Source organism: Monosiga brevicollis, genomic scaffold (assembly GCF_000002865.3).
Source record: "Monosiga brevicollis MX1 MONBRscaffold_22 genomic scaffold, whole genome shotgun sequence".
Lineage (NCBI taxonomy): Eukaryota > Choanoflagellata > Craspedida > Salpingoecidae > Monosiga > Monosiga brevicollis.
In genome coordinates, this window is record NW_001865059.1 from 289,515 (window position 1) to 313,796 (window position 24,282).

At 56.1% G+C, this 24,282-nt stretch overlaps 7 protein-coding genes across 7 annotated transcripts in view; 4 read left to right on the top strand and 3 right to left on the bottom strand.

Annotated features, from left to right (window-relative positions):
* Positions 1-2,318, bottom strand: part of MONBRDRAFT_10555 (uncharacterized protein) — a gene marked incomplete at both ends in the record, with an annotated part of 5,487 nt that extends 3,169 nt beyond the window's left edge. The window contains one exon of the mRNA XM_001748341.1: positions 606-2,318. Coding sequence (XP_001748393.1) covers positions 606-2,318 — 1,713 coding nt within the window. The remainder of the gene's footprint in view (positions 1-605) is intronic.
* A 986-nt stretch (positions 2,319-3,304) lies between these two features.
* MONBRDRAFT_33636 (uncharacterized protein) lies at positions 3,305-5,071 on the top strand. Its single transcript, XM_001748269.1, has 7 exons — positions 3,305-3,350; positions 3,485-3,574; positions 3,755-3,876; positions 4,005-4,086; positions 4,249-4,488; positions 4,654-4,850; positions 4,946-5,071. Exons 1-7 carry the CDS (start codon positions 3,348-3,350, stop codon positions 5,034-5,036), a joined length of 825 nt encoding a protein of 274 aa, XP_001748321.1. The 5' UTR covers positions 3,305-3,347; the 3' UTR covers positions 5,037-5,071.
* Positions 5,072-5,971: 900 nt separating this feature from the next.
* Positions 5,972-8,323, bottom strand: MONBRDRAFT_10557 (uncharacterized protein; the record flags this gene model as incomplete). The annotated part of the gene is made up of 8 exons (XM_001748342.1): positions 5,972-6,280; positions 6,442-6,564; positions 6,663-6,809; positions 6,928-6,996; positions 7,117-7,214; positions 7,325-7,498; positions 7,566-7,665; positions 7,943-8,323. The coding sequence occupies 8 exons, from the start codon at positions 8,321-8,323 to the stop codon at positions 5,972-5,974; spliced, it is 1,401 nt and encodes a 466-aa protein (XP_001748394.1).
* Positions 8,324-9,304: 981 nt separating this feature from the next.
* On the top strand, positions 9,305-11,066 carry MONBRDRAFT_35252 (uncharacterized protein; the record flags this gene model as incomplete). The annotated part of the gene is made up of 2 exons (XM_001748270.1): positions 9,305-9,363; positions 9,797-11,066. A coding segment is annotated over exon 2 (1,269 nt), but the record flags the coding sequence as incomplete, so codon positions are not given.
* A 2,660-nt stretch (positions 11,067-13,726) lies between these two features.
* On the bottom strand, positions 13,727-16,287 carry MONBRDRAFT_27878 (uncharacterized protein; the record flags this gene model as incomplete). The annotated part of the gene is made up of 9 exons (XM_001748343.1): positions 13,727-13,879; positions 14,016-14,076; positions 14,184-14,262; positions 14,345-14,464; positions 14,566-14,655; positions 14,888-14,967; positions 15,255-15,338; positions 15,436-15,539; positions 15,626-16,287. Coding segments are annotated over 9 exons (1,433 nt in total), but the record flags the coding sequence as incomplete, so codon positions are not given.
* Positions 16,288-17,366: 1,079 nt separating this feature from the next.
* MONBRDRAFT_38251 (uncharacterized protein) lies at positions 17,367-19,726 on the top strand (the record flags this gene model as incomplete). Its single annotated transcript, XM_001748271.1, has 7 exons — positions 17,367-17,507; positions 17,595-17,661; positions 17,752-17,915; positions 18,034-18,426; positions 18,522-18,701; positions 18,986-19,050; positions 19,141-19,726. The coding sequence occupies 7 exons, from the start codon at positions 17,367-17,369 to the stop codon at positions 19,724-19,726; spliced, it is 1,596 nt and encodes a 531-aa protein (XP_001748323.1).
* Positions 19,727-20,580: 854 nt separating this feature from the next.
* Positions 20,581-22,809, top strand: MONBRDRAFT_38252 (uncharacterized protein; the record flags this gene model as incomplete). The annotated part of the gene is made up of 7 exons (XM_001748272.1): positions 20,581-20,875; positions 20,933-21,380; positions 21,517-21,649; positions 21,970-22,059; positions 22,174-22,278; positions 22,408-22,530; positions 22,621-22,809. The coding sequence occupies 7 exons, from the start codon at positions 20,581-20,583 to the stop codon at positions 22,771-22,773; spliced, it is 1,347 nt and encodes a 448-aa protein (XP_001748324.1). The 3' UTR covers positions 22,774-22,809.
* Positions 22,810-24,282: the final 1,473 nt, after the last annotated feature.

Below are 24,282 nucleotides of genomic sequence, written 5' to 3' on the forward strand. Positions count from 1 at the left end.
GAGAGAGAGAGAGAGTGAGAGAGAGAGAGAGAGAGAGAGAGAGAGAGAGAGAGAGAGAGAGAGAAAAAAAAAAGAAAGTTGTCCGTAAGCGTCGGACAACTGTTCGGGAAAGAAAAAAAAATAAGAAAGAAAGAAAGAAAAAAGCCCCAAGTGTGTGTGTGTGTGTGTGTGTGTGTGTGTGTGTCTTGGTCGTGCCTGGTGGTTGATGTGGACGAAAGGTGGATGTGGTAAAGCAGAGGCAGAGCTTTGTGAGGTTCGAGTCAAGGGGGCTGTAGTGCAATTGGGCGTCAGACAAGGGCAACGATCTTTTGGGCATTGAGGGCGGAGCAACCAGCACCCCGAGCAGAACAAAATACAAGACAAAACAAACAGATCGGTTGCTTCATCGCATGCACAGCAGAACCATCAGACAGGCTTTCTTTGAAAGCCGGTTAAAGCAACACACATGTTTTCAAAAACAATCCGGGACCAGCTCAGCTGGCATTAAACTCAAAGGCGACGGCAGCGCTTGGCGCAAGATTCAAAATGGCGTGCCCCACGCCCGCTGGCGCATAAAACATCTCGCCCGCCTTTTGGTCACAGTCGAGGACCCCCGCTTGACTCACGTTGGCGAAAAAGGTGGCGGCTGTGGCCAGCTGAAAAAAAGACGCGCTAGGCGGATAAAGCCACCACCGTTTGTGCCCCGTTGCAAGGGCATTGAGCGCGTGGCCATGAAAGTGTGGGGCGGCACCCGTGTTGGTCGGGCCGATGATGAGTTGGCGTAGCACCAAATGCTCACCCACCAACCAGGTGGGCGGCGGTAGCTGTGCCTGCAAATCGGGGGAGCGGGCCAGCACTTGTGCATCAAACACATAAGGGAGCGCATCCTCTGCCGTCGCGGGTGGGGCAGGCGCATCGTAGAAACGACGCGCGTAATCGCGCAGACTCATGCGGCTGGGACGCCCACCGTACAGGGCGGCATAGGGTCGGGTGCCGACGGAGACGGCGAGGCTGGGATCAGCGCTGGCCGCCAAAGCGGCCGGGGTCCACAGCGTGCGGGCCGGCCAGGAGAGGTTATCGGCTTCAATCACGAGGGGGATGCCCAGTTCCACAAATTCGAGCTGGAACACTTCAGTGGCGAGTTCGGAAGCACGGTGGCGCGGACAGGCAGCGGGTGCAGGGGCTGCATCGGCTACCCATGGGCATTGGAGTAGCGTCCCGAGATTGGCGCGAAGCGGGGGGTCCAGCAAAGGCTGGCGCTGAACAAGGTCACAAGTAGTGCGTGCACGCGCATCATGGAGAGTGGGGTCGGCTCGGTGTGCCAACAGTGCTTCCACGACCGGCAGGTGGCCATGAGTGGCGGCAAGCATCAGCGGCGTGTATCCTGCTGTATTGCGGGGGTTGGCTTCGGCACCATGGGCCAAGAGGAGACGCGCCGCAGCAGCCAGCCCGGTCCGGGCGGCCAGGTGCAGGGGCGCGTTGCCACCGCGGCGTGTCGGGACGTTGAGATCAGCGATATGCAGGGCGTCCTCGTCCAGGACGGAGGCAAGGTCTGCCGCACCAATCCAGTGCGCCATGTCGGCAAAGGCCCAGCGCCCCTCGGGGGCCGGCCCACTCTCTGGCGCCCACACGGGCAGCTGAACGTCGGTCGCGCGGGCTACCTGCGAGTTGCGTGTTTGGTTGAGGCGGTGAAACAGGCGGGTCAAGCCTGCGGCCTTGTTGGTGGCCATGGTGTGCAGCGCCGTTTCGCCATAAGCGTCAAACTCCAGGACGCAGTCCCGCAACTGATCCCGCGTGATGTGGCTCATCAGCAGCCGCGTTATGGGTCCAAGGCGATAATGCAGGCTCAAGTACAGGGGGTAGCCTTCATGCGCCAAACGCGGCTCGGCTGCCAGCAGGCGGCGCGCGGTGGCGTGGAACGCGTGCAGGGGAGGGTCATCCTGCAGCAGCGTCTGATGGTACAGGTGGAGCAGGTGGTGCATGGCTGTCTGACGCTGATCATCGCGATGATGAGCAACCTCGACATCTCGCGCCAGCAAAGCATCCAACTCGGCCGGCGTTCGCGTGCGAAACACCGGACTACCCTTGGGCGGGATAAAAAAGGGGTTGCCCAAGCCCAAGGCGGCCTCGAGACCCGAGCCCAGGCCCCGAAGCCCCGTGGCTTGCTCACCGACTCGATTCGTCAGCTCCACCAGCGAGTGCTGCATCTTGTGCAGGTCCATAACCAACACATCAGGTCGCATCCAAACCAAAGGCATCACAACCCCCAACGCCATCCCCATGACCGCCAGCAGCCGCCAGCCCGGCACACCGAGCGGGCTCGGCCTCGGCGCTGCCATCCCTCTCCAGCATCCAGCGCGAACGTCGATGTCTGTGTGTGTGTGTGTGTGTGTGTGTGTGTGTGTGTGTGTGTGTGTGTGTGTGTGTGCTATTTATTGGTGTTTAAACTTGAAAAAACAGGAATAGGGACTTGAGTATTTGTATCGTTGTATAGTTGGGTTTTGGTCTTTGAATAATACGAAATTATTAAAAGGAACTCAAACAGAGACAGAGACAGAGAGAGAGAGAGAGAAAAGAGAGAGAAGAAAAGAGAGAGAGAGAGAGAAGAGAGGAAATAAATGGCAGCGCGAGAGGTGGTGATGATCACGCATAATGGCAGTCTACATGATATGCTTCAGTGAAATTCCGCCTGCACAGGGCTTCATGGGCGATGGCGGCGGCCTTGGTCCAGATCGCTTCATCTCAAATCTCACTCGGCCCTGCTTGCCGTCCAGTCTCTGAATTTCCCTTTATATCCCCTACAGCAACATCAGGTCACAACACCACATCTCTGAAGTGTGTCCTCCTGCTGCTGTTCTTGTCATTCTTTTGTTTTTGAGGTAAGAGAGAGAGAGAGAGAGAGAGAGAGAGAGAGAGAGAGAGAGAGAGAGAGAGAGAGAGGAAGACGTTCGTTCAGTGTGTGTGTGTGGCAGCGCCATGGCGCTTCCAACTGGCAGTGGCAGTTGAGAGGGTTCAAATGGCAGTGGCACATTGAAACATGTGCTTGGATCAAGACCTGCTGATAGGGGGCATCAGCCTTGTTCATGGTTTTGTTGTTGGTTGGATGTTGTGGTGCTGTCACTGCCATGTCGCATGTCGACTCAGCATTCAAGCTCGCACTCTTGGGTCGTTGCGCACCACTGACCGCTCTTGATGGCTGCCTGGCCTTGGGAAACGCGTTGGCGGTTATTAATATGGCAGTTGGTGTGTTCGTGCGGGATTTGGCATCTCACTCGACTTGCTCCTCCTCTTGCTCTTGTCCTTAGGCTTCAAGCTCAAGTTTCACCTCCCAACGAGCTCCTTCCGTGTATTCTCCGTGACCACTCAAGATGGTACGTGCGTCTTTGATTTGCACCCCTCCTAACCCCTGCGTCTCGACAAGGATCGAGAGTGTTCATTTCCTGGTGTGCGTCAGAGCAAGTCAACTTGGTTCCTCAGCTCACACCCATCCTCGGTGGCTTGTTAGTCGGACCAGCAGCTGGATTGCGCGCTCGATCTGATGCGCCGTCTCCCCCCGCAAAAGATCGAGGAGAACTTGACTGGCCTCATTGATCTGGTCTGTTCCAGCGCTTTCGTTCTCCTCCTTTTGAGCTACTTGCCTCAAAGACTGGGCTCTGTGAATCTGCTGTCCTCTCGTCGACCCTTCTCCGAGCTTGCTTTCCATGCCCGATGCGTCTCGGCAGCTGACCGGCTTTGCCTTGATTTTCCTCCAAATATCCCGATGTTCCTCGTGTAGGTGCCTTCTTTGTGCGAGGATCTGCTTTCCTCCATTGACCAGCCCCTGAAGCGTGCCACAGATCCCGAGTCTGGCCGTCACTACCTGCTCTGCGATTACAACCGCGATGGTGACTCCTACCGGTCAGTGTTTCTATTTCATTTTTTTCCCCCTGCTCATCGAACCTGGCTTTCAACTCGTCCTTCTATCATGTGTTACTCGATCATTCTCAACCATCTTGCTCCACGCTTGGCGTCATCCCACCATCCAGCTCCCCCTGGTCCAACCAGTACTATCCCGCCATGGATGACGGCGTTGTTCCCAGCCCCGAGCTGCGCGAGCTCGAAATTCAGGTACTTCACGCCGTCAGCCCACCCGACCCCCATCACGATCTTTTGATTGTTCTGCCGACCCTGTTGTCCCTGTTGACCCCACGGCCGACGAGTCCCCTTCACCCATCATCTTGTTCGTTTGACTCACTTGCACATCTTCTCCCTTGCTCAATGTCATGTTAGGCCAACAACGCCTTTGACTCTTACCGCGACCTCTACTATGAGGGTGGCGCCTCTTCCGTGTACCTTTGGGATACCGAAGAGGATGGCTTCGCCGGCGTGGTCCTCATCAAGAAGATTGGTGATGGCTCCAAGAAGATCAAGGGCTGCTGGGACTCCATACATGTGTTCCAGGTCCTCGAAAAGTCCAACGGCCGCAACGCCACCTACCAGCTCACCTCTACCGTCATGCTTTGGCTCGAGGTATGGATTTTCTCTTTTGCTCTCTCGTGTACTCACACGGGGTTACAGCCCCGCATCAGACTGCCCAGTGCCATGTGCTCCTCCTGTCGCCATGTGTTTGGATTCGATCGGGCATGTGTTCTGCTCACGTCTGGTGTGTGCTTGATCAACACCATGTATTTGCAGACCAACAAGGACGGCTCTGGCCTGATGCAGCTCGGTGGATCGCTGACCCGCCAGGCCGAGCAGGACTGCACCGTTGATGACAACAACCCTCACATTGCCAACATTGGTCGCATGATTGAGGATATGGAGAACCAGATGCGCAGCGTTCTGAACCAAATTTACTTTGGCAAGACCAAGGACATTGTCAATGATCTGCGGTATGCAGGCGCCCCGCCCTCGAGCCGCTTGACCTCCTGGGCTACTGCGCTCTCGCCAACTGACATCTTGCGGCGCCCTACCTGCTCTTTTGCAGCTCCGTCAAGAGCCTCAAGGAAGCCCAGTCCCACATGCAAATGCAAAAGGATATTGCGGCTGCGCTCACTCTGCGCAACAAGAAAAACTAGATTTCCCCTGCTGGTCGAGCTGTCCTTCAAAGCCCGCCACGTCTCATGTTGATCATTCTCTTAAGAAGAAGGAAGTCGTGCTCTCGCCACCTTTGTTTTGTTCTGTTTCCTACATTCTTTCGCTGCAACACTCTTTCTTGTGGGCGTGACATCCTGGCGCCCTGCAGGCCAACAGGCGCATGTCTGCTTGTATGGGTATTGTCACGCCAGCCGTTTTGCTCTGTTCATGTTTGGCTTTTTAAGTGTCTTTGCTTCAGTCTTTGTATTGCACGCGTCTGTGCTTTTCTGATTGCGTGCGTTCCACACGCGTGACTTGACGTCACGGCAGCAAGGCACACATCAATCCTCATAAAAAAAAAATCGAGACGCTTTCGTCCACCCCCAAAGATATCTAAATTTGTCCGCCGTCTTGACGCCCAGCGCCATTGCCCCGCCCGCTCTCTCATGAGGCGCTCTAGTCTTGAGCGTCGCGAGATCGAGCCAGGAGAAAGGCAACCAGAGCCACCAGGAACAATGCCAATTGCCAATGCCATGACAGTTGGCCTGCTGATGCCTTTGGCTTGGCCTCGGACACACAGCCGCTGGTGGGCGCCATTTCGACATTCGCCTCCACTGCAGAGCAGGACAGAGCAACGGACAGGAATAGTAAGCACGACGATCACAGCAGTGCGTAGTAAAACCAAGCAGGTATATTAGCATTTCGACTGACGTGGGATTGATTTTGTCGCGTGCAACTTGGCTTCCTTCACCTCTGCAGCATCCACAGGTGTACCCATCTTCAAACATCATTGAAAAAGAAAAAAAAAAAAAAAAAAAAAAAAGAACCGAAAGAAAGATGAGAACAAACGCAGGGCATGTAGAATAGGTCAAAAGGCAAGCGCGCATGGTGGCGGAGGACAATGGTCATCTCTTGGCTCTGCCGGTCAAGCATCGTCTCAGGAAGAAGGACTGCGAGCACGTACAATGAAAAACTTGTTGACGTTGGTGATTTTGACAACAATGAGCTTGCCCATAAAATCTGGATTAGCCGGCACGAGCACTTGGTCAAAGCTGCGGTTGTGGGCCACAAAGTGCACATTGTCCGTGGCTGTGTCGGTGACCAGCACACGCTGGTACGAGTCCAGCTGGTCGTCGTACACTCGATAACCTCGAAAGTAGTCCGAGAGCTCCTTGGTGCGCTGCTTGACCAAGCGCGGGTCAACGCGCTCCATGGCCGCAGCTGGCGTGCCAGGTCGAGGAAAGAACTATTGAGGTCCAGATCGGAGAGTGCCCAAGGACAGAGGTCTCTGTGTGAGCGTGACGGATCGCCAGCTGTTCAACACTTTGAAATGGAAGCTAAAGGGAGGGTAGGCAAGTGCCGATGGCGTTTATTGACACGAGTTGGGAGCGCAAGGCCTGGCTGTACCTGGTTGGTGAAGAGGGAGGGAAAATGGTAGCGGCGCACAATCTCAAATGTATCCTCAAAGTCAGCATCGGTTTCACCCGGAAAACCACAGATGATGTCTGTGGCAATGGTCAGGGCAGGCACCTGGCAGCGCAGTGGGCCATCACGCAGGCGCGGTTGGCGTCAGAATCAGTCGGGCCAGGCGTGGGGGCAGCAAGAGGACGGGCAAGCAGGATCCCTACCTGCTCTAGCAACGTGTCGGCCACAAAACAAAAGTCTTCGCGCGTGTATTCACGCTGCATGGCGTGCAAAATGGGGTTGGCGCCCGACTGGATGGGGATGTGGATAAACTTGTACATGCGCGGGTGCCGCAGGCACTCGGCGATGGCCTATGGGACCAATTGGCAGTCAGCGAGAGGTAAGCGATTGTGCGTCGCAGCATTTGCAAAGAAGAAAACAAAGTTCGGGACACATGTGGAGTGAGCCAGGGCGGCAGCAAAAATGTACCTGAACGTGCTCGACAATATAGGGCGGGTTGGTCATGCCCAGACGAACCATCACACCCGCTGGCACCACCTGAATAGATACCAAGGATGATTGGGGTGGGTACAAGAGGGCAAGCAAGATATTCAGTTGGAAGCGGTCAAACCATGTTCTTTGCGGCTCGAGCAAGAGGACACACGGCAAGACGCTTACGGCTAGGATGGCTCGAAGCAGCTCGGGAATACTGGTGTTGATATCACGGCCGTAAGCCCCCGTGTCTTCGCTGGTGAGCCAAATCTCGACCACACCCTCTGTCCGGAGAAAGGTGGGTAGGGGTCGATGAGTAAAAACAACCCGACGTCGAAGGGCCCGCGCCAAGCTGACGCAGAATGGCTGCGGCTGTGGATGAAAAGGGACTTACCAGCAATGACTTGTTGCACACGCTGCACAATCTCCTGGATGGTGTAGCTGCCAAGGTCACCCCGGGCATGCTTGGTCTTGCAATAGGTACACTTGTTGAGGCATCCGGTGTTGATGGGGATGATTTCAATCAGCGGGTTACGGCGAATCTTGGGCAGATCCAAGGCCGTCCCACCTGCAGGACAATGCAGACTGTCATGAGTTTTTGGTCTGTCTTGGCGGTTGACCTAAGCGCTCCGCACCTGTTTTGCGCCCATCGACCTTTTTGGAGCCAAGAAGGCGCACGGTACGCCCTTGGAGGGTTTCTTCAACAACTTCTACGACACGATCGATTTGCATGGTCTGTGGGATGTGGGGCGAGAGCGTGTGGGGCGACAAAAGGCGTTGGTGAGCGCAAGGGCGAAACGACGTAACGGCAAGGGGCAAAGAGAGGGAAGGCCGAGGGGAGGGGAGCGGGGGCAGACACCAACGCCGATGATGCTGCAGCTTTTGGTGTGCGCACTGCGAGGAGAGGCCTGTCGCAATGGCAAATGCAGGTTGTGAGACAAAGCGCGTGGGCCGGTGTTGGCAGTGTGTCGAAACATGAGCCTTGGGTAAGGGTGGACATCGAGTCACCAACCTGCGGCACGCAGCCGGCGAGGACGACGGGAATGTTGCGACTGCGGGCATCCCGAATCTCATTGTTGAAAGTATCTTCGGATGGGGTCTTGACGGTGCACGAGTTGAGGATCCAGAGGTCGGCACCCTCGCGCTTGTCGGAGATGGTGTAGCCGGCAGCGCTCAGCAAACCGGCCATGTATTCACCATCCGAGTTGTTGTGGCTGCAGCCCCAGGTTCTCAGAAAAATGGTCTTTGACCCAGGAATAAAACTATCCCCCTCTGCCTGCTCCCGGCGCGAACGATCATGCCGCGGCACCACAAACCCGGGCCGAGCCTTGGCCCGTCGAGCCGCCGCCGACACGGACGCCGCCGTCACCGCCAGATCTTCCAGGTCGGCCATGCCGTCACAAAATATCTGACAATATGAAATATCTGACATCTGACATCTGACATCTGCGCGCTTTTCGGCTCCATTTGGGTGCATGTGAAGTAATTTACTTTGCGGATAAGAGGTGAGTTTCGTACGGTTGTGATACAAACTGACCCCCCTGGCTGGCGAGACGCATCCGCCACCACCACGCGTTGCTGACATTTCACCGTCGCCCCGCGTCCTTTTGTTTCCACACGTGTGTAAGGGCTTCACAACAGCCATTGTCACAACAGGGCACGCGATGCAATAACCTCGGCATGTTCTACCTCAACGTACACAAGTCCCAGCAATGGATATGCAATAACCCCGTATCTGTCAGCTTAAACATGCGCACCAACGTTGTTCGACGCGACCTGCACACATGTGGTTCCCTTGTTATGGTAGAGAGAGAGAGAGAGAGAGAGAGAGAGAGAGAGAGAGAGAGAGAGAGAGAGAGAGAGAGAGCACGTGTGTGTTGTGTGTGTGTGTGTGTGAAGCTGGGAAGGGCAGCGCCGATGAGATCATAGAGCCGATAAAAACACCCAGTTTGAAAACGGCAACAACTGCTTGGTTCTCTTCGAACTTGACTCACAGTTGGCTACCGCACGGAGTAGCCCGCTCCGATTGCCAAACGGCAGCAGGTCCCAGCTGCATTCCTGTCCATGTTGATGTTCCATCAACTCGTGGTCAACCACGCGACAGAGAGAAAGAGAGAGAGAGAGAGAGGAGAGAGGCAACAGAGAATAAAGAGAGACCCACGCGGAGAGAGACAAAGCAAAGCAAAGCAAAGCAAAGCAAAGCAAAGCAAAGCAAAGCAAGAGAGAGATAAAAACAAAGCTCTCTCTCTCTCTTATCGCTCTCTCTTTCTCTCTTCTCTCTCTTTTCTCTGTGTGTTGTGCGTAAGGGACTGAACACGCGCGCTTGTGGCGAGTGTGTGTGGTATTTTCCACTGCGACTGATCGTACGTCTTTTGTCGTCGATCTCTCTCCATCTTCCCCCCCCCCCCTTCGCATCTACACAGACCAGTCAAGGTACGAACGACGATGGCAGCGCCTTGTGTGTGTGGTTGAGTTATTGTCAGGGCAATGTGCGAACGAAAGAGGGCGCGGGGCTGCCTTGCCAGGGTCTTTCCTGGTACCACCACCACCACGTGTATCAAGCTTTTTTCTCTTTCTTTTGAGGAAAGCATGTGTGATGGCAGTCCATGACCCGAGGGGTTGTTGTTCCAAATGCTCTGGCCATTACCATTCATCGAATGGTATTGGCATTGCATTTGGCAACAGCACGTTCGTTAGCCCCGCTCTCGCTGCCGTTTTGCCTCTTTTCTATTTGGTTGTTGCGTCAAGCTTGGTGGCGTTTGCATCACCAACGCCTTGACGTTTTTTGCTTGTCACACACGTGGAACCAAATCTGACTTTTTTTTTGCTGCTCTTTTGTTTTGTTGTGGCTTTGTGGCATCGGTAGATGGGCAAGAGCTCGACTAAGAAGGAGGTCAAGGCCTCGAAGAAGGACAAGACGATGAAGAAGGAGTCGAAGAAGGAGTCAAAGAAGGAGCTCAAGGCCAAGGCCAAGCTCGCCGAGGAGGAGAAGCTGGCCGCCGCCGTTGCCTCGCCTTCGGCCAAGGACCTGAAGAAGGCCGAGAAGGCCAAGAAGAAGGCCGAGGAGGAGGCCAAGAAGAAGGCTGAGGAGGAGGCCAAGAAGAAGGCCGCCATGGAGGAGTCTGATGATAGCAGCAGCGACAGCAGCAGCGACGACAGTGACTCCGAGGAGGAGGCCAAGCCCGCCAAGGAGACAAAGAAGGAGGAGTCATCTTCCAGCGACGAAGAGTCCAGCAGCGACGAGGAGGAAGAGAAGGAGGAGGCCAAGCCTGCGGCCAAGGAGGAGTCTAGCGACGACTCATCCAGCAGCAGCGACAGCAGCGATGATGAGGACGAGGAGGAGAAGAAGGAGACCAAGGCCGAGGCCAAGAAGGAGTCTAGCGACGATTCGTCCAGCAGCGACTCTAGCAGCAGCGACGACGACGATGATGATGAGGAAGAGGAGAAGGAGGACGACGCCAAGCGTGGCTCTTCCGGTGATGGCGAGAACGACTCGAAGCGCGCCAAGGCCGCTACCGAGGACGATGGCGAGGCCGTCAGCATGTTCATTGGTGGTATCTCCTGGAACGTGTCTGAGGATGATGTCGTCAACTTCCTCAACGAGCTTGGCTGCGGCTCCGTCAACAGCGTGCGCATCATGTACCGCGATGACGGCAAGTCCCGTGGCTTTGGCTACGCCGATCTCTCCTCGGCCGCCCGCGAGCAGTTCCTGCAGGTCACCGACGCCGTTCTGGATGGCCGCACCCTCAAGTTTGACAAGGCCGACAAGAAGACCCCCCGTCCCTCCATGGGTGGTGCTCCTGGCCAGCTCTCCGCCGAATCTAGCACCCTTTTCGTCAAGAACCTCAGCTTCCGTGCTGATGAGAACAGCGTTTGGGAGATTTTCGGTGACGCCAAGAGCGTTCGCATTGTCACGGACCGTGAGACTGGCAACTCCAAGGGCTTTGGCTACGTCGAGTTTGAAGACGTTGACTCTGCCAAGACTGCCTTGAACACCAACCAGGGTGTTTCCATTGCCGGTCGCGAGGTCTTCCTTGACTTTGCCACTCCCCGTGCGCCTCGCCCTGAGGGCGGTCGTGGTGGCTTCCGTGGTGGTCGCGGTGGTGGCCGTGGTGGTAGCTTCCGTGGTGGCCGCGGTGGTCGTGGCGGCAGCCGCCCCAACTCAGCCCAGACTGCTCGCCGTGGCAACGTCCAGGAGTTCCAGGGCTCCAAGATGACCTTCGATGAATAGATCAAGCGTCTCATCTTTTTCCTCTGAGCGATCCTGATGCCACAGGGTTGAGTTGCATGCCTCGTTTGTTCCTCTCCGATGTTTCTTTGTTGTTTTGTCCTCGGTTTGAGGCGTCCAACTTGTGACTCTTCCCCCCTCGATTCATGTTTTCCCCCCTCGTATCGTGCCTTCGACTCGCATTGCGATGCCTCGATGAATATTTTCTTCAGCCTCGTGTTTGTCCAGTCCTACTCTAGTGTTTTTATGTCATGCGTCGGCTGGTCTGGTCAACGCTTGCTTGTCGCTGTTGGGGTTTGGGCGGACCCCCATACTTGTCAACCGTTATGCTGTCCGCCGGCTCTTTTTGTGTCTCTGGGCCATGGGTATGGCGTTGGGCTGGCGTAGCCTTTGTGTTGTGTCGTGTTGCACCATTGTTCTCCTTTTGCATTGTTGCGCTTGCCCGCCCGACTACCTTTTTTTTACAAAGTCACAGCAGGTATCAATACTGCTTGACAAAAAACAATCAAAACGCTGAAAATTATTTCTACTCTCTTCTCTCTCTTGAACGAGCTGCGACACTATACATGTACATGTAGTATCATCGAAACGAAGGAAGAGGTCAATTAAAAGAAAAGCTTCCAATAGATTTGAGCGGAAAACAGTTATGGGTCGGCTAACACGTCCAAGCGGAATGGGTACGATCAGAATTGCTCACATCAAGGCACAGGCTCGACTTCCTTTGCTGGGCGGCTCAGACGCAGCCCACTGCGTCGTCTCCTCCCAGTCAGGCATGGTATCGTCCTGTGGATTGGCCACCGGCATGGCGCTGTCTACCGCCTCGGCTACGTAACTGAGGTGGCTAATTTGGCTCACCCCGCTCGCGCGCTGAGGCCGCGCACTGAGACCAGCAATGGGCAAGCACTCGTCTGCAGGTGAAGGCAGGTCCATCGTTGCGTGGCTCAAAATCCTCGTCTCCTCTGCTTGCGGAGTCGAGGTCGCTGGGCCTGCTTGGTGATACACTTGCTCCAGCCGTGACTGTAGTTCCTCCAAGGCCCCTTCAAGCTCACGTACCTAAGGGGAAAAACCAAAACCAAAACCAGGGAATGTGTGAGGGCAGGTGAGACAACCAGGCAAAGAGCTTCGGATGTCAGAAGCGTGAGCCACACGTGCATACCCGAATTTCCAAGGCTTGCTTCTCCTTCAAGATTTTAGCATTGGCTTGCTGGAGCGCCCGGCGCGCCGAGTGTTGGTGTTGCTCTTGGTCTGCCGAGAGAAGTCGACGCTTGGCTTCGTTCTTTACACTCTTCACGCGGTCGGCAAAGCGAAGCGTGCTCAGCGTCTCTTCAGCGGATTCACGCTGCGGCGTGACGGTGGCGATCATGACCGTCTTGCTATGCCCCGTCAGGCTGTTTTGCAAGAGCCGTGTCAGCTTGCTGGAGCGAAAAGGCACATGCGGCCGCTCGTGGATCAGAGCATCAATCACGTTTCCCAGCGCGGAGAGGGACAAGTTGATGGCCGCGCCTAACAAGTCCGGTGTGCCCATTGCATGGCGCATCGCGTTCATGAGGCGACTAGGGTGAGCAGCACGTGGAATTCCACAGGCATACCTTCGCGGACTTGAGCGCCTTGACTATTAGACTTTTTCACCCGCTCTGACCCGGCCAAATCTATCAACTGCAGTTTGCAAGCATAGTTTTCGCCTGCTAGCCGCTGTGCAAGGATCAGAAAGCGAATTTAAACAGCAGAAGAAGTGATCAGCCAAATGTTGAGACAATGAACAAGTTAAGATCGAGGGCAGTCCAGGACAGCGCACACGGGTGGCAAGACTGGGCAGGCTTTGCCCAAGCGTGAAAGGGACCAACCGCATCAAGGGTCACAGTTACAACCACGTGGGAGCGCGAGCTTCGGGCGTTCATGGCCGTCTCCCCGGAAACGCGTTCCCGTAACAGCCGATCCTGTGCAACACAAGGCATGAGCAAGCAAGGAATGCTCTTCTCTTCAGGCGGATACCTATCGCTCACCAGGGGGGCAACGCAGTCGGCAGCAGAAGAAATGGCAACGTGCGATAGACCATGTACAAAATTACCCTGCGAGTATGTAGAAGAAGAACAAGTAAAATTGTCAAGTCGGGTTGTAGTCACGGAGGGCAGTTGATGGCATCCCATCAGATCCGGCCTGCGCTTGCGAGAGTGACACCCTCCTAGCAACGCACCTTGCGTGGATGCTCACGCAGCGCCAACTGGGGTTTCCGACCGTCTTCATCCGGGGGCGCCAGGAGGTCGCTCAGGTGTTCGTTATAAAGCTCCAAGGCACTGAGGTATCAGCGATTCATGAGACGGGCCTGTTACATGGATGTCAGAAGCAGTACGCTCGGCGTTTACCTGATGTGATAGGAAACGCCGTCCTGCGGCGGGGCGTTGAAGAGGGCCGCAAAGGCTCGGGGAATGAGTCCGAGCTGTTTAGCATGGCGCCCCTGGCCAAACCTATGTTGGAAGGGACAATGGGTCAGGGTCCAAAGTACATGACGGCCGGAACATGGCGGAAACCGGCTGCAAAGAAACCGAGGTAGGCTTGAACAGCGCTTACATCGTGTGGGTTTTGCCAGAGCCCGTTTGACCGTAGCAAAATAGACAAACGTTAAAGCCAGCGACGAAATGTCGCAGGTATGGCTGCAATGCCTGGTCAAAGACGTCAGCTTGAGCCAAGCCAGGTTGGAAGACACGGTCAAACGTGTAAGGCCTGGGGATGCAGCAAGTGCCGGTGTCCGGTGTGAGTCAAAAGAGTGCGACCGCGAGCCAAGGGGCGGGGAATGACAGCAGAGACCAGCAGACGTGCTGCATGGGGCTTCAGCATGATTAGGGGCAGCAATGCCTACTTGAAGCGCTCTTCCTTGTCAGGGCACTTGACATCGTCAAAGATCACCGTGTTCTCGACAGCTGTGCATATCCAGACAAAGAGACCAAGGGGTGATCGAGGCAGAACACGGTAGCTGATTAGCAACACGGCCGGTTCGCTGAACGGCGCGGGTTGGGAGCCATCGTACCTTGAATAATGTCCGGGTCGTCCTCGCCCGTGTCTTGAACCGCGGCCTGGCGCACTTTGGGGCGAATGCGAAGAAACACCTGGTAGACCCGGACATTCCGTCAACATGAATCCAGCCGCGTACGATGGATGCGCGCGCCTATCGAGGGTGGGTGCGCATACCGTGGTGGTCGGCGTTCCGGCATTGGAATCCAGGCTGTGGCCGTCTGCAGCGGCGCTCGACACGGCAATGGCGTTGTAGCTGCCATGATCAACAAAGGACAGAAATCGTTCGGAAAGCAGCTGCGCAGCCAGCCAACGGGCCGAGTCATCCATCAGGAGTTGTTTGCTCAAGCACCCCACCTCCTCAAAGCCCCGGTTGGGAAGGCGGTGGGAGCACCAACCTGAGCTTCGGCTGCCGGCGTCCGTTGCTGCAGTGCCAAACGTGGCTTTCTCGCCTTTCGCTTCTTCGCCCCCACGCTCTTTATCGCATCCTGCTGCCCAGCCCCAGCCCGGCTCGGACCCGCCTTGACCTCTGCCATCATGCACCCCGCCGCCCTCTCTGAGTCTCCTTGATGAAGTGTGTGTGTGTGTGTGTGTGTGTGTGTGTGTGTGTGTGTTTGTGTCCCAAAATAACAAAAAAAGTCAGCAAACAACGAAATTTTGGTTCACACACAGACACACAGACACAGACACACAGACACACAGACAGAGGGAGGGACCTACCTCCCTCTGTCTGCGTATGTGTGTGTGGCGGTGAGGTGAGGGAGCTTGAGTGTGTGTTTGTGGAGCGTGCGGTGTGTGGGCTGTGAAACAGAACGAGTATTAAAAAAAAGAGGACGAATTCGAGGTTTAGATGTAATTCAAGCTTGACAGTCTTAGAGCACCCTGGCTTGCAGTCAGTTGTCCATGTGCTACTCCCAAGTCTGGGGCTGCAGCTGCTGTTGAGGTTTAAAGCCAGGGGAGGTCACTGGAGGGGATGCGCTGTGGATTGATCTGTCCAAAGAGGCCTGCGGTTCCCATACAAGTACCAAAAAACCGCTGGTGAGTGGGCATCATTCAGTGACTTCTTTTGAGGACGGTGCCGACTCACCACCCGTGACCTTGTTGAGAAACATGTTGTAGCTTGCCGGCAAGCGCTGTGGCTCAAAAATTGCAAAATGGACAATCACGGCCGCTGCAGAGGTCGAGGGATATTCAGACGCACACCAGCCGATTCAAAAGCGCGCCACTGTCATCACGGGGAAAGGTTGAGCGGGAGGCACGGATCATACCGGCTGAAGCAAAGAGAGCCACGTCCTGGCCCGTGTCCGTACGGGCACAATCAAAGCGACCGTCTAGAGCCTTGCCCAGAAAGTAGGCGCTCAAAGCCGGGCTCCTACGTGGCCGTAAGCGTAACATTTAGCCGTAAAGGGGCACGGAGCAGACCCTCGATAAAATGATTGACAAGCAAATTGGACATACACCGTCTTGTGCAGGGCCAGCGTCGCGACACCGCCGGCTAGTGCAGCTCGTGATGAGGCATCACTGTGATGACCGCGAAAATGACCGAGCAGGAGCTCGGTGGCTTTGAAAAGCGCAGGGTAAAGCGCCAGCACACGGATGAGAGGAAGGGATCGTCCAGCGGCTTGGCCGGCCCGAGGGCTGCTCTGATGCAAGTGTTGCACGAGTTTCAGTCCGAGCTTGAGGGCCACGCCCGTGAGTGCGCCCATCGCCGAGGTCTCGAGGACGTGCGCCAATTGTTGCTCCAGGGCGGGCCGCACGTGAAGGGGCCGCAGCAGGTAACGAAGCAGAGCAGGGCGCACTTGCTGGATAGCATGGCTGAGGCGTGGTACACGCTGCCACCATTCCTGTCCCGGCTCGGGATTGAGAACGGCGAGAAGAGAGTGTGTGAGGCCACGTGATGTGCCGTGAGCCCGTTGTTGGTGCAGCAAGCCCAGCGCCGTGGAAAGAGCCACCAGATTGGCGTGGGGAAGCGTTGGCAGGGTGCCCTGGGCATGAAGCTTGGCCAAGACAATGCGCACGGCCTGGGTACAGACATAAACAGTGAGATCTCGTCGTCGCGCGGCGGTTTCGATCAGCAGCGTCAGGGATGCAAGTGCCGCTGGCAAGGCGCCCGTCGCCATGACTGTGGGCGCACCGCGCACTTGGCGCAAGAGACATATGGCTGCAACGATACTAGAGGCTAGGGCGGAGAGAAAGGCTGTCGATCGGCCGGTACCAATGGCCCATTTCCGCAGAGCCGCCAGCGCCGCAGCTCGGTGCCTTGCCTTGAGCAAAGCCAGCAGGCTGCGCCAGCGAGACTAGAATGAGGCTGAAGGCCGCAAACCCGGGTAGAACACCTCCCATCATCGACAAAGACGGGAGAGGCAAAAAGACAGGAAGACAGGCGCACAAAAAGACACGAGGCGAATGCGTACCCCAGGGCATGAACACTGGCGTAGAGAGGCAGCGAGGCGCGCGCCGTCTTGTAGGCCAGGATCAGGACGGCTTTTGCACAAGAGTCTGGGCTCCACGGATGGATAAATTGACCCAACGCCAGGGCCTCACGAGATCGACCCATGACGATGATGATGATGATGATGATGATGATGATGATGTACACTCTGATCCTTCTTCACCAAACCAGCTCACCCCACCCAAGGACTTCCACACTCATCCCCGCCCCACACCCTTAAGATCCGCGCAGACGGCCGATGCCCGCCGACGCCGCTCTCTCTCTCTCTCTCTCTCTCTCTCTCTCTCTCTCTTTTCGCAGCGCTGTAGATGTTGTCAGCCTATAAATGTCAGACAGAATCTCGAACCTTTGTCAGATGGAATCTAATTGTGACGACAAACTTCAGATGGTAGCGAGCACCAACTTTGGAAAGAGAGAGAGAAGAGAGAGAGAGAGCTTTTGAGAGAGAGCTTGAGAGAGAGAGCTTGAGAGAGAGAGAGAGAGAGAGAGCTTGAGAGAGAGAGAGAGAGCTTGTCCAGATCATTGGCGTTTTCTAGTGGTAAGGACGGGTAAGAAGCGGTACTGGGGCTGAAAGGGCAGTCAGGGGTGCGGGTGGGGTCTGATCATGCAACAGCGGGGAGGGATGGGCGTGTGGTTGAGGGGGCGGGTGGGACTGGTTGTTGCTACTCCTGTTGGCGTGGGGGACGGGGGAGGGGGTTTTATCCGTGCTTGTTTTCGTTTCAGCTCATGAGGAACGCGTATCGCTCAATGGCGGCGCTGTTTTGGGCACAGAGACGCGGGATCATCCACAGCTCCAGCGTCATGGCCAACAACAAGAAGGCGGCCAAGCCGCCCTTTATGACCAATCTGGTCACCCAGGAAGAGTATGATGTGATTCAAGAAAACAAGGTTAGATCAATTCTTCAGCTCCCATTCATCATCGTCGCTCCCGTGCATGTGATGGACACAAAGTCTCATGTGCTGTGGTGACTGCAGATCAAGTGCGCCTGCGTCACCGAGCTCTACGTTGGCCGCAACTCGGGCTGGGAGTTTCAAGGCGTTGGTGCGGGCTCGCTCGTGCTTTCTCGTTTTATAGCGCCGTTTTGTGTGATCAGCGCCTGGCGTCACTCACACCGTCTTTTGGGCCCTTTAGGTGTTGCCCTGTGGATTCAGGAGCGGAGCACGCGCAATTACAGCCTGCGCTTCTTTGACGTGGACAATGATCGTGAGCTTTTGGGCCAGCAGGTTTTCCATGGCATGGCCTACACCAAGCTGCACGGCCCTTACAACACTCTCCACTGCTTCTCCTCCGAGCAGGTGAGCGCGCCCCGATCCGGTCACCGTGCACGGGGTGTCCACACAAAGCCTGGGCCGCAGCGCAAATGCAGCCGTAGTCTCAGTCCTCAAGGTTGTCTTCTCTCTCCCTCCCTCCTAGTATGGCACGGCCGGTTTCAATTTCCTCAGCCTGGAGGACAGCAAGGAGATGAGTCGCCGAGTCCGGCAATACCTCAACAAGTGCGAACGCATTCAGAATGGTGGTGCCACCAACATCAAGCCCCGCACGCCTGCCAGTCGTCCTCCACCACCCCCTAGCATCAGCTCTCCCGCTCCACCGCGCCCCGCGCCTGCCACCGTGGGCCCCGCCACCACATTTACCGCCAGCAGCATGCATACGGTTGGCTCACGCAACAGCAGCAGCAGCAGCCCTTCCTCCTCCGTCAACACCAGCTCCAAAAAGACCAAAAAGGACAAGAAAAAAGGCGGCAAAGATACCAAGCAATCGGCTCGCCTTGACAAGTCAATGATCTCTGGTCCCTCTGACTTTCGCGTATGTCCGGACGGAGTTAGAGTCAGCGTGTCGTTCATCGCTTCACCGAGCCAAACTCATCCCCGCTGGTCGATTGTCACCTTGTATGAAAACAGCATGTCAGCCACATTGGCTTGGATCAAGACGGTGAATTTGACGTCAACAACATTCCCCCTCGCTGGGAATCCCTGCTCAACGAAGCCGGCATTGACAAGAAGGATCTCGAAGACGAGGATACCCGCCGCTTCATCGAGGACTTTGTTAACAAGAATGGCGGTATCGAGTCTGCTGAAGAAGTACGTGGGGGATATCTTTCATGCATGTTGCCGAGTCGGCAATACGTGTAAAGGCTGTTGTTGACAAATTCCGATCTTGTGTGTGTGTGTGTGTGTGTGTGTGTGTGTGTGTGTGTGTGTGTGTGTGTGTGTGTGTGTGTGTGTGTGTGTGTGTGTGTGTGTGTGTGTGTGTGTGTGTGTGTGTGTGTGTGTGTGTGTGTGTGTGTGTGTGTGTGTGTGTGTGTGTGTGTGTGTGTGCTCTGCGCTGACCCCCTTTTCACCGTCTCCCCTTTTGCTGGCACCAGGCCGCTTGGGCACCCCCACCAGCACCAGCGCGCAACGGTCCACCACCCCCACCTCCGCCTGGCCGGTAGGGCCTGTTGTTCAATATGCAATTTGTTAAGCAGTCTGTTCTTTTCCTAACCAGTCACTCCTCGATTCTTTCGCCTTGACCTGACAGAGCTGGCCCACCGCCACCTGCCCCGATGCGGGGACCCCCACCGGCCCCCTCGGGCAGTGCACCTCCCCCACCGCCGCCCACCAATCGCAAGCCTGCCATGGGAGCACCTCCTCCGCCGCCACCCATGAACGCCGGTCCTCCTCCCCCTCCACCGATGGGAGGTGGCGGTCCTCCTCCTCCCCCTCCACCGATGGGAGGTGGTGGTCCTCCCCCGCCCCCGCCGCCAATGGGTGGAGGAAGCGGTGGCCCACCCCCGCCACCTCCTCCCATGAATGCTGGGCCACCCCCGCCACCTCCACCCATGGGCGGCGGCGCGCCGCCGCCTCCTCCGCCTGGTGCAGGCAATCCATTCGCGGGTGGTGCCCCACCTGCCTCGGCGGGCCGTGGTGGTCTTCTGTCACAAATCCAGGGAGGTACCTCCCTACGCAAGGTCGATCCCAACGAGAGCCACCCGGCCTCGAACGACGACAGTGGCGACTCACGTGGGGATCTGCTGGCTGCTATCCGCGGCGGCAAGGCGCTGCGCAAGGTACGGCCAACGAGCCTTTTCTCGCTCATGTTTGCAGTTCAAGCTGTATCGAAGTAAGCCGGCTTCCACTGACGCTTGTTATATATTGGCTGATAGGTAACCGAGGATGAAAAGAACATCTCGCCATTGGCAGGCGGCACAGGTGGTGGTTCATCCGCCGCCGCTGTCAGCGGTGGTGGCGGTCTCGCCGGCGCCCTGGCCATGGCCATGGCCAACCGCAAGAAAGCAACGCACGGCAGCGATTCCGAGGACGAGGACGACGATGACAGCGACTGGGATTAACTTGTCGGCGAGGAAACCTCGTATCCGTGTCCGTGTCGTGTGTGTGTGTGTGTGTGTGTGTGTGTGTGTGTGTGTGTGTGTGTGTGTGTGTGTGTGCCAGGTGTGGATGGCATACATCCGTGTTTCTGTTGTCGTCGCAAAGGTACCCAAAGATCCAAGACGTGACTGTTGTTGCATGCCCTCTTAATGATCGTAAACAACCCAACGTTCTAATCGGACTCCTTGACCACCTGACTGCACTACGCATCGAGTCGCCCAGAGCGCTCCCACCAACCACACAGCAACTCCGATCTACACAGCCCCGGTGCACAGCCCGCCCCGATGCAGTTGTGTGTTGTGTGTTGTTTTGTTAGGCTCTCGTACAACGCCGTCGCCACCGGAATTTGTCAGCATTTTGATGCCATTTGCGGAATGTTCTTTTCGACTTCTTTTTCACGTTTTTTTCATTTTTTTTTTTTTTTTAATTCTTCGCGGCGACGGCAGCCGGACGTTTGCACACACCCTCGATCGTTCAAGGGGGTGAGGCGGGGTGTATACAAGCAAGGGTTGAGGTTGCAGGGAACGCAGGGTGACGGAGTTCTATCGCTGTTGCGTAGGGGTAGAAATCTTTGTGCACTGGTTCAGACAGGATGAATGCTGCTGGGTGGTTGTTGGTGTTGGCACTGGCGCTGCCGGTAGCTGCCGCCGCCTCGGGCCAACTGAACCTGGACCTGACGGATGAGCCGGAGGGTGACGACTACAACGAAGTCAAGACCCTTTTGCTTGTCACTGATGACCTCAATGCCTCCCACACGGCTGCACGGCGGCTGGCTAAGCTAGGTTTGGCCAGCTTGCGCCTGGACCTTCATGGCTTGGTCGTCTCTCATGCCTGTATTGTGTACGTCAACCCCCGCTGGTGTCTTCGCCATAGAGCTCGACTCTTTGGTGAGATGGCGTGCGGCCACACCTCAAGATCTCTTTGAATCCTTGTCAACCACCCAGAAGGCACCTCAGGAGGCATCGGGCCTCGTGCTTCTGGGCAATGTCTTCGGTCAGTGCACGCGGCAAATGCCGCTCTTCGCTCCAACTACCACTCCCAGACGACACCTCAAACTAAGCACCGCGCTTCAAGTTCTGATTACTCTGTTCCTTACCCTCACACTCTCCTCCGACTGGCTCGAATGTTCTTAGATTCCGAGTACGACCACGTGTCTCTGCTGGAAGCAGCCTTTGATGCGGGCCTGAACATGGTAGTGGCCTTTGCCGCCGATCCTCCTCGGGCAGCTGGCCATGCCATTGCTCAAAACCTTGCCACCGCGTTTGGATACGAGCTTGATAACAAAGCCACTCTGCTCCACGACACGGCCATCCAAGGTGCACGCGTGACCGTTGGCAGTTCAAACCATCTCATCGTCGACGCCAGCCACTCGTTGACTTACAAAGGCCGCGCGTACGTGTTCAAATCGCGAGCGAAGAATTGCTGGGCTTGGAGTTTGGCTAACAAGGCCGGGCGAATCGACCCTGGTCTAGGTCATGGTCAACGGCAAGCGCTGATCACGATTCCTTTTCTTGTTTCGATTGCGCAGATTGATCCCACACACGCCCAACGAGCTGGTTGCGCCCGTGTTTGTGGCCCCTCCCACTGCCTACTCCGCGGTGATTGAGAATGAAGATGGCTCCCACCGCAACCCCAGCCAGTCCGTCCCTCAAGCCACCCAGGTTTGACACGCGTCCATCTTTGCCTTGCGGGCCACACCTCGCGCACCGTTGAGCATCCTCATCAGGCTCGGGTCTGGGTTTGCTCGGACTGTTTATCAATCACAGAATGCTGTGCGACCAGTCTTGGTGGGCTCTATGCAAGGACGCAATGGCGCGCGAGTCTCTTTGCTGGGAAGCGACCACTCTTTGCAGGATGCGGACCTGCTTACCCAAAACGAACCGGTCCGTAGCCCATGGCGCTCTCCTATCCTGCTTCACGCATGAAGGCCTCACATCAAAAGATGTGCTTTCTCCCCTCATCTGCCCCTGCCTTGCCCCAGGCCTTGGCTCAGCTATTGGCGTGGACCTTGGGCGATCGCGCCCGCATGCAACTGTACTCCATCAAACTCAACACCAACCGTACTCACCTGGTCTGTCTTTTGCTCGTTCTCGGTGGCATTCAAAACAGTCTTTTTTTTGCTCATCGCGCGCTGCTGCTTGAACATCCCTCTCCTCCACACGCCCGTGCTCTTCCATCTCATCAGGTGATCGATGCATTCTTGTCTCGGCACGAGCTGGATAACGTGTGTGCCACCATGGAAGTGACAGTGTTACAGGGCTATTCTGTGCCAGTGGACACGTTGAGCATGGTATGTTGGCTCTTGCACCTTGTTCATTTTCATTCCGGGGCCAACGAGCCCTTGAAAAGTTGCTGGGTGTATCATATCTGGGCCAGCTCAAGTTTCTCTGCGGGTTGTGGCACCGGTCACTCTCCTCAGGTTGACTGGGGAAGCTCTATGTGTCGAGCGGCCGTGCCCTTGGATGGTTTGGAAGCTGGATCAACTCGCGTGGCGGTGCGCCGTCATGTGCTCGGTGCCACCTTTCTTTATGCTCGCAAAGAGGTATGTCAGCGGCTTGGTCGCCGATTCCGCGTTCCTTTCTTCTCCAGCCAAGTCTCCTGGTGCGGCTCACGCATGCCTTGGCGTCATCAGACCACTCTGCGCCACAAGGCATTAGCGCCGAGCTGGACCGAGTGGCTTGCGGCGCGTTGGCTCTCACTCGCAGCAGCTGCCGTGTTCTTGGTGGCCGCACACCTGGTGCGCACCGCAGCAGGCCGGGCCCAGAGCACCAAGAAAGACTCGTGATTCATGCAAAGGCACGGGGGGAAATTAATTGTACATAAAAAAAAAAGACAGTCCGAACAGCTGTCCAGCATGGCTGCACGCCGCCTTCTCTACCATGGCACGAATAGGGATAGGGATACACTCAAGTATCACCGTTTACATGGTGTACTGACGAATTAAGCGACAGGCAATACCGTCTCGTTGCTTGCTGTAATGGTCGACAATGTGCGACAAACTGCGAAACACCTCGCGATTGCCCGGGCACAGCACGGTCATCTTGCCCTCCAAGGCGCCAGTGCACCAATCGACAGGGTAGTTGTAAATCTGGGACCCATCCGTCACGACGAGGACAAAGGCATTTGGATGTGATTTGCTGCGGCGGAAAATGTATCCTCCCTTGGGTAAGCCTAGTAGGAGGCGCGGTGATCATGCATGACATGAGGAATTCTAGGATGACTGGTCGGATGAACGAGTCCAACCCATGTCGCATACCTGCCCCTCGCAGCACTTGTTCTGCACGGACTCGGTCCAAGACTTGCGGTGGCGGAATGCGCTCGGGCGACACCACGCCATCGTACGACGAAAAGTCGTGGGCTCGCGGAGGCTGCCAGGAGCAGGTCCGCCCACGTGAGCCATAAGCAGATTTGGGTGCGAGTGGTTATGACAGGTGCCACCACTCACTTCTACGTCGGCGTAATGGGCATAGGTTTCGTTGGGCCGCGCACCCTTCACCACAGGTTCTTCATACATCTGAAAGGCAATGAGGGTGGGGGTGCAAGAAAGGCCACAACGTTAGCGAGCATCCATGTCAGAGTGTGTGGGGGCGTGGATGGCGGCACTAACGTTGGCGTCATCAAAGCCAAATTGGGTCGGCTGAGGCGGCGTCCGTCTTTGGGGCACTTTGGGTGGCGCCTTGCCTGCATTCTTCTCATACTACAAGCATCAAACGCGCAGCGATCGTTTAGATGGAGTTGAGTCATGAACCAGAGAACGAGGGGCCAGGACTGGACTGCACAGTGGTCGGCGCATGTCAGATCATGGATGGTCTGCCAAATGAAAAAAAAAAAAAAAAGACATCCAAGAGAAGGCAGCAATGTTGGCCCGCAAACTCACGATGCTGTGCGCCCCAAGCTCGGCATAAGCGCTGCCATAATGGACATGTGCATGCAGTCAACATGAGATCGAGTCAGAGACAGATGAGTCAAGTCGTTGGCAGGCAAGAAGAAGAAAGCAAGCTGCTCCGCGGCACGCTTCTGGTCGGATCAAATACGTACGAAGGCGCCGGGAAAGAGCTTTGCCGACTCATTCTGAACGGTAAATCTACCGCAAAGCAGCCCGCCAAATATCCCTCAACTCGAAGAATCAGATCACTCGCTCGCAGCGCACAGCAGCACTCGCTTGCAGCGCACAGCAGCACAAATCAGACCAGAGCGAGCGTCCAACTCGAGCAAGCGAGCACTCGACACTAGAAAGAACAAGAACAAGAAGAACGAAAAAAGAAATAAAATCGAAAGAAAATAAAAAAAAAAA

Coding starts and splice junctions, on each gene's coding strand:
- MONBRDRAFT_33636 (XM_001748269.1), top strand. Junction 4,087..4,248: donor TGCGCGAGCTCGAAATTCAG/GTACTTCACGCC, acceptor ATGTCATGTTAG/GCCAACAACGCCTTTGACTC. Junction 4,851..4,945: donor GACATTGTCAATGATCTGCG/GTATGCAGGCGC, acceptor GCTCTTTTGCAG/CTCCGTCAAGAGCCTCAAGG.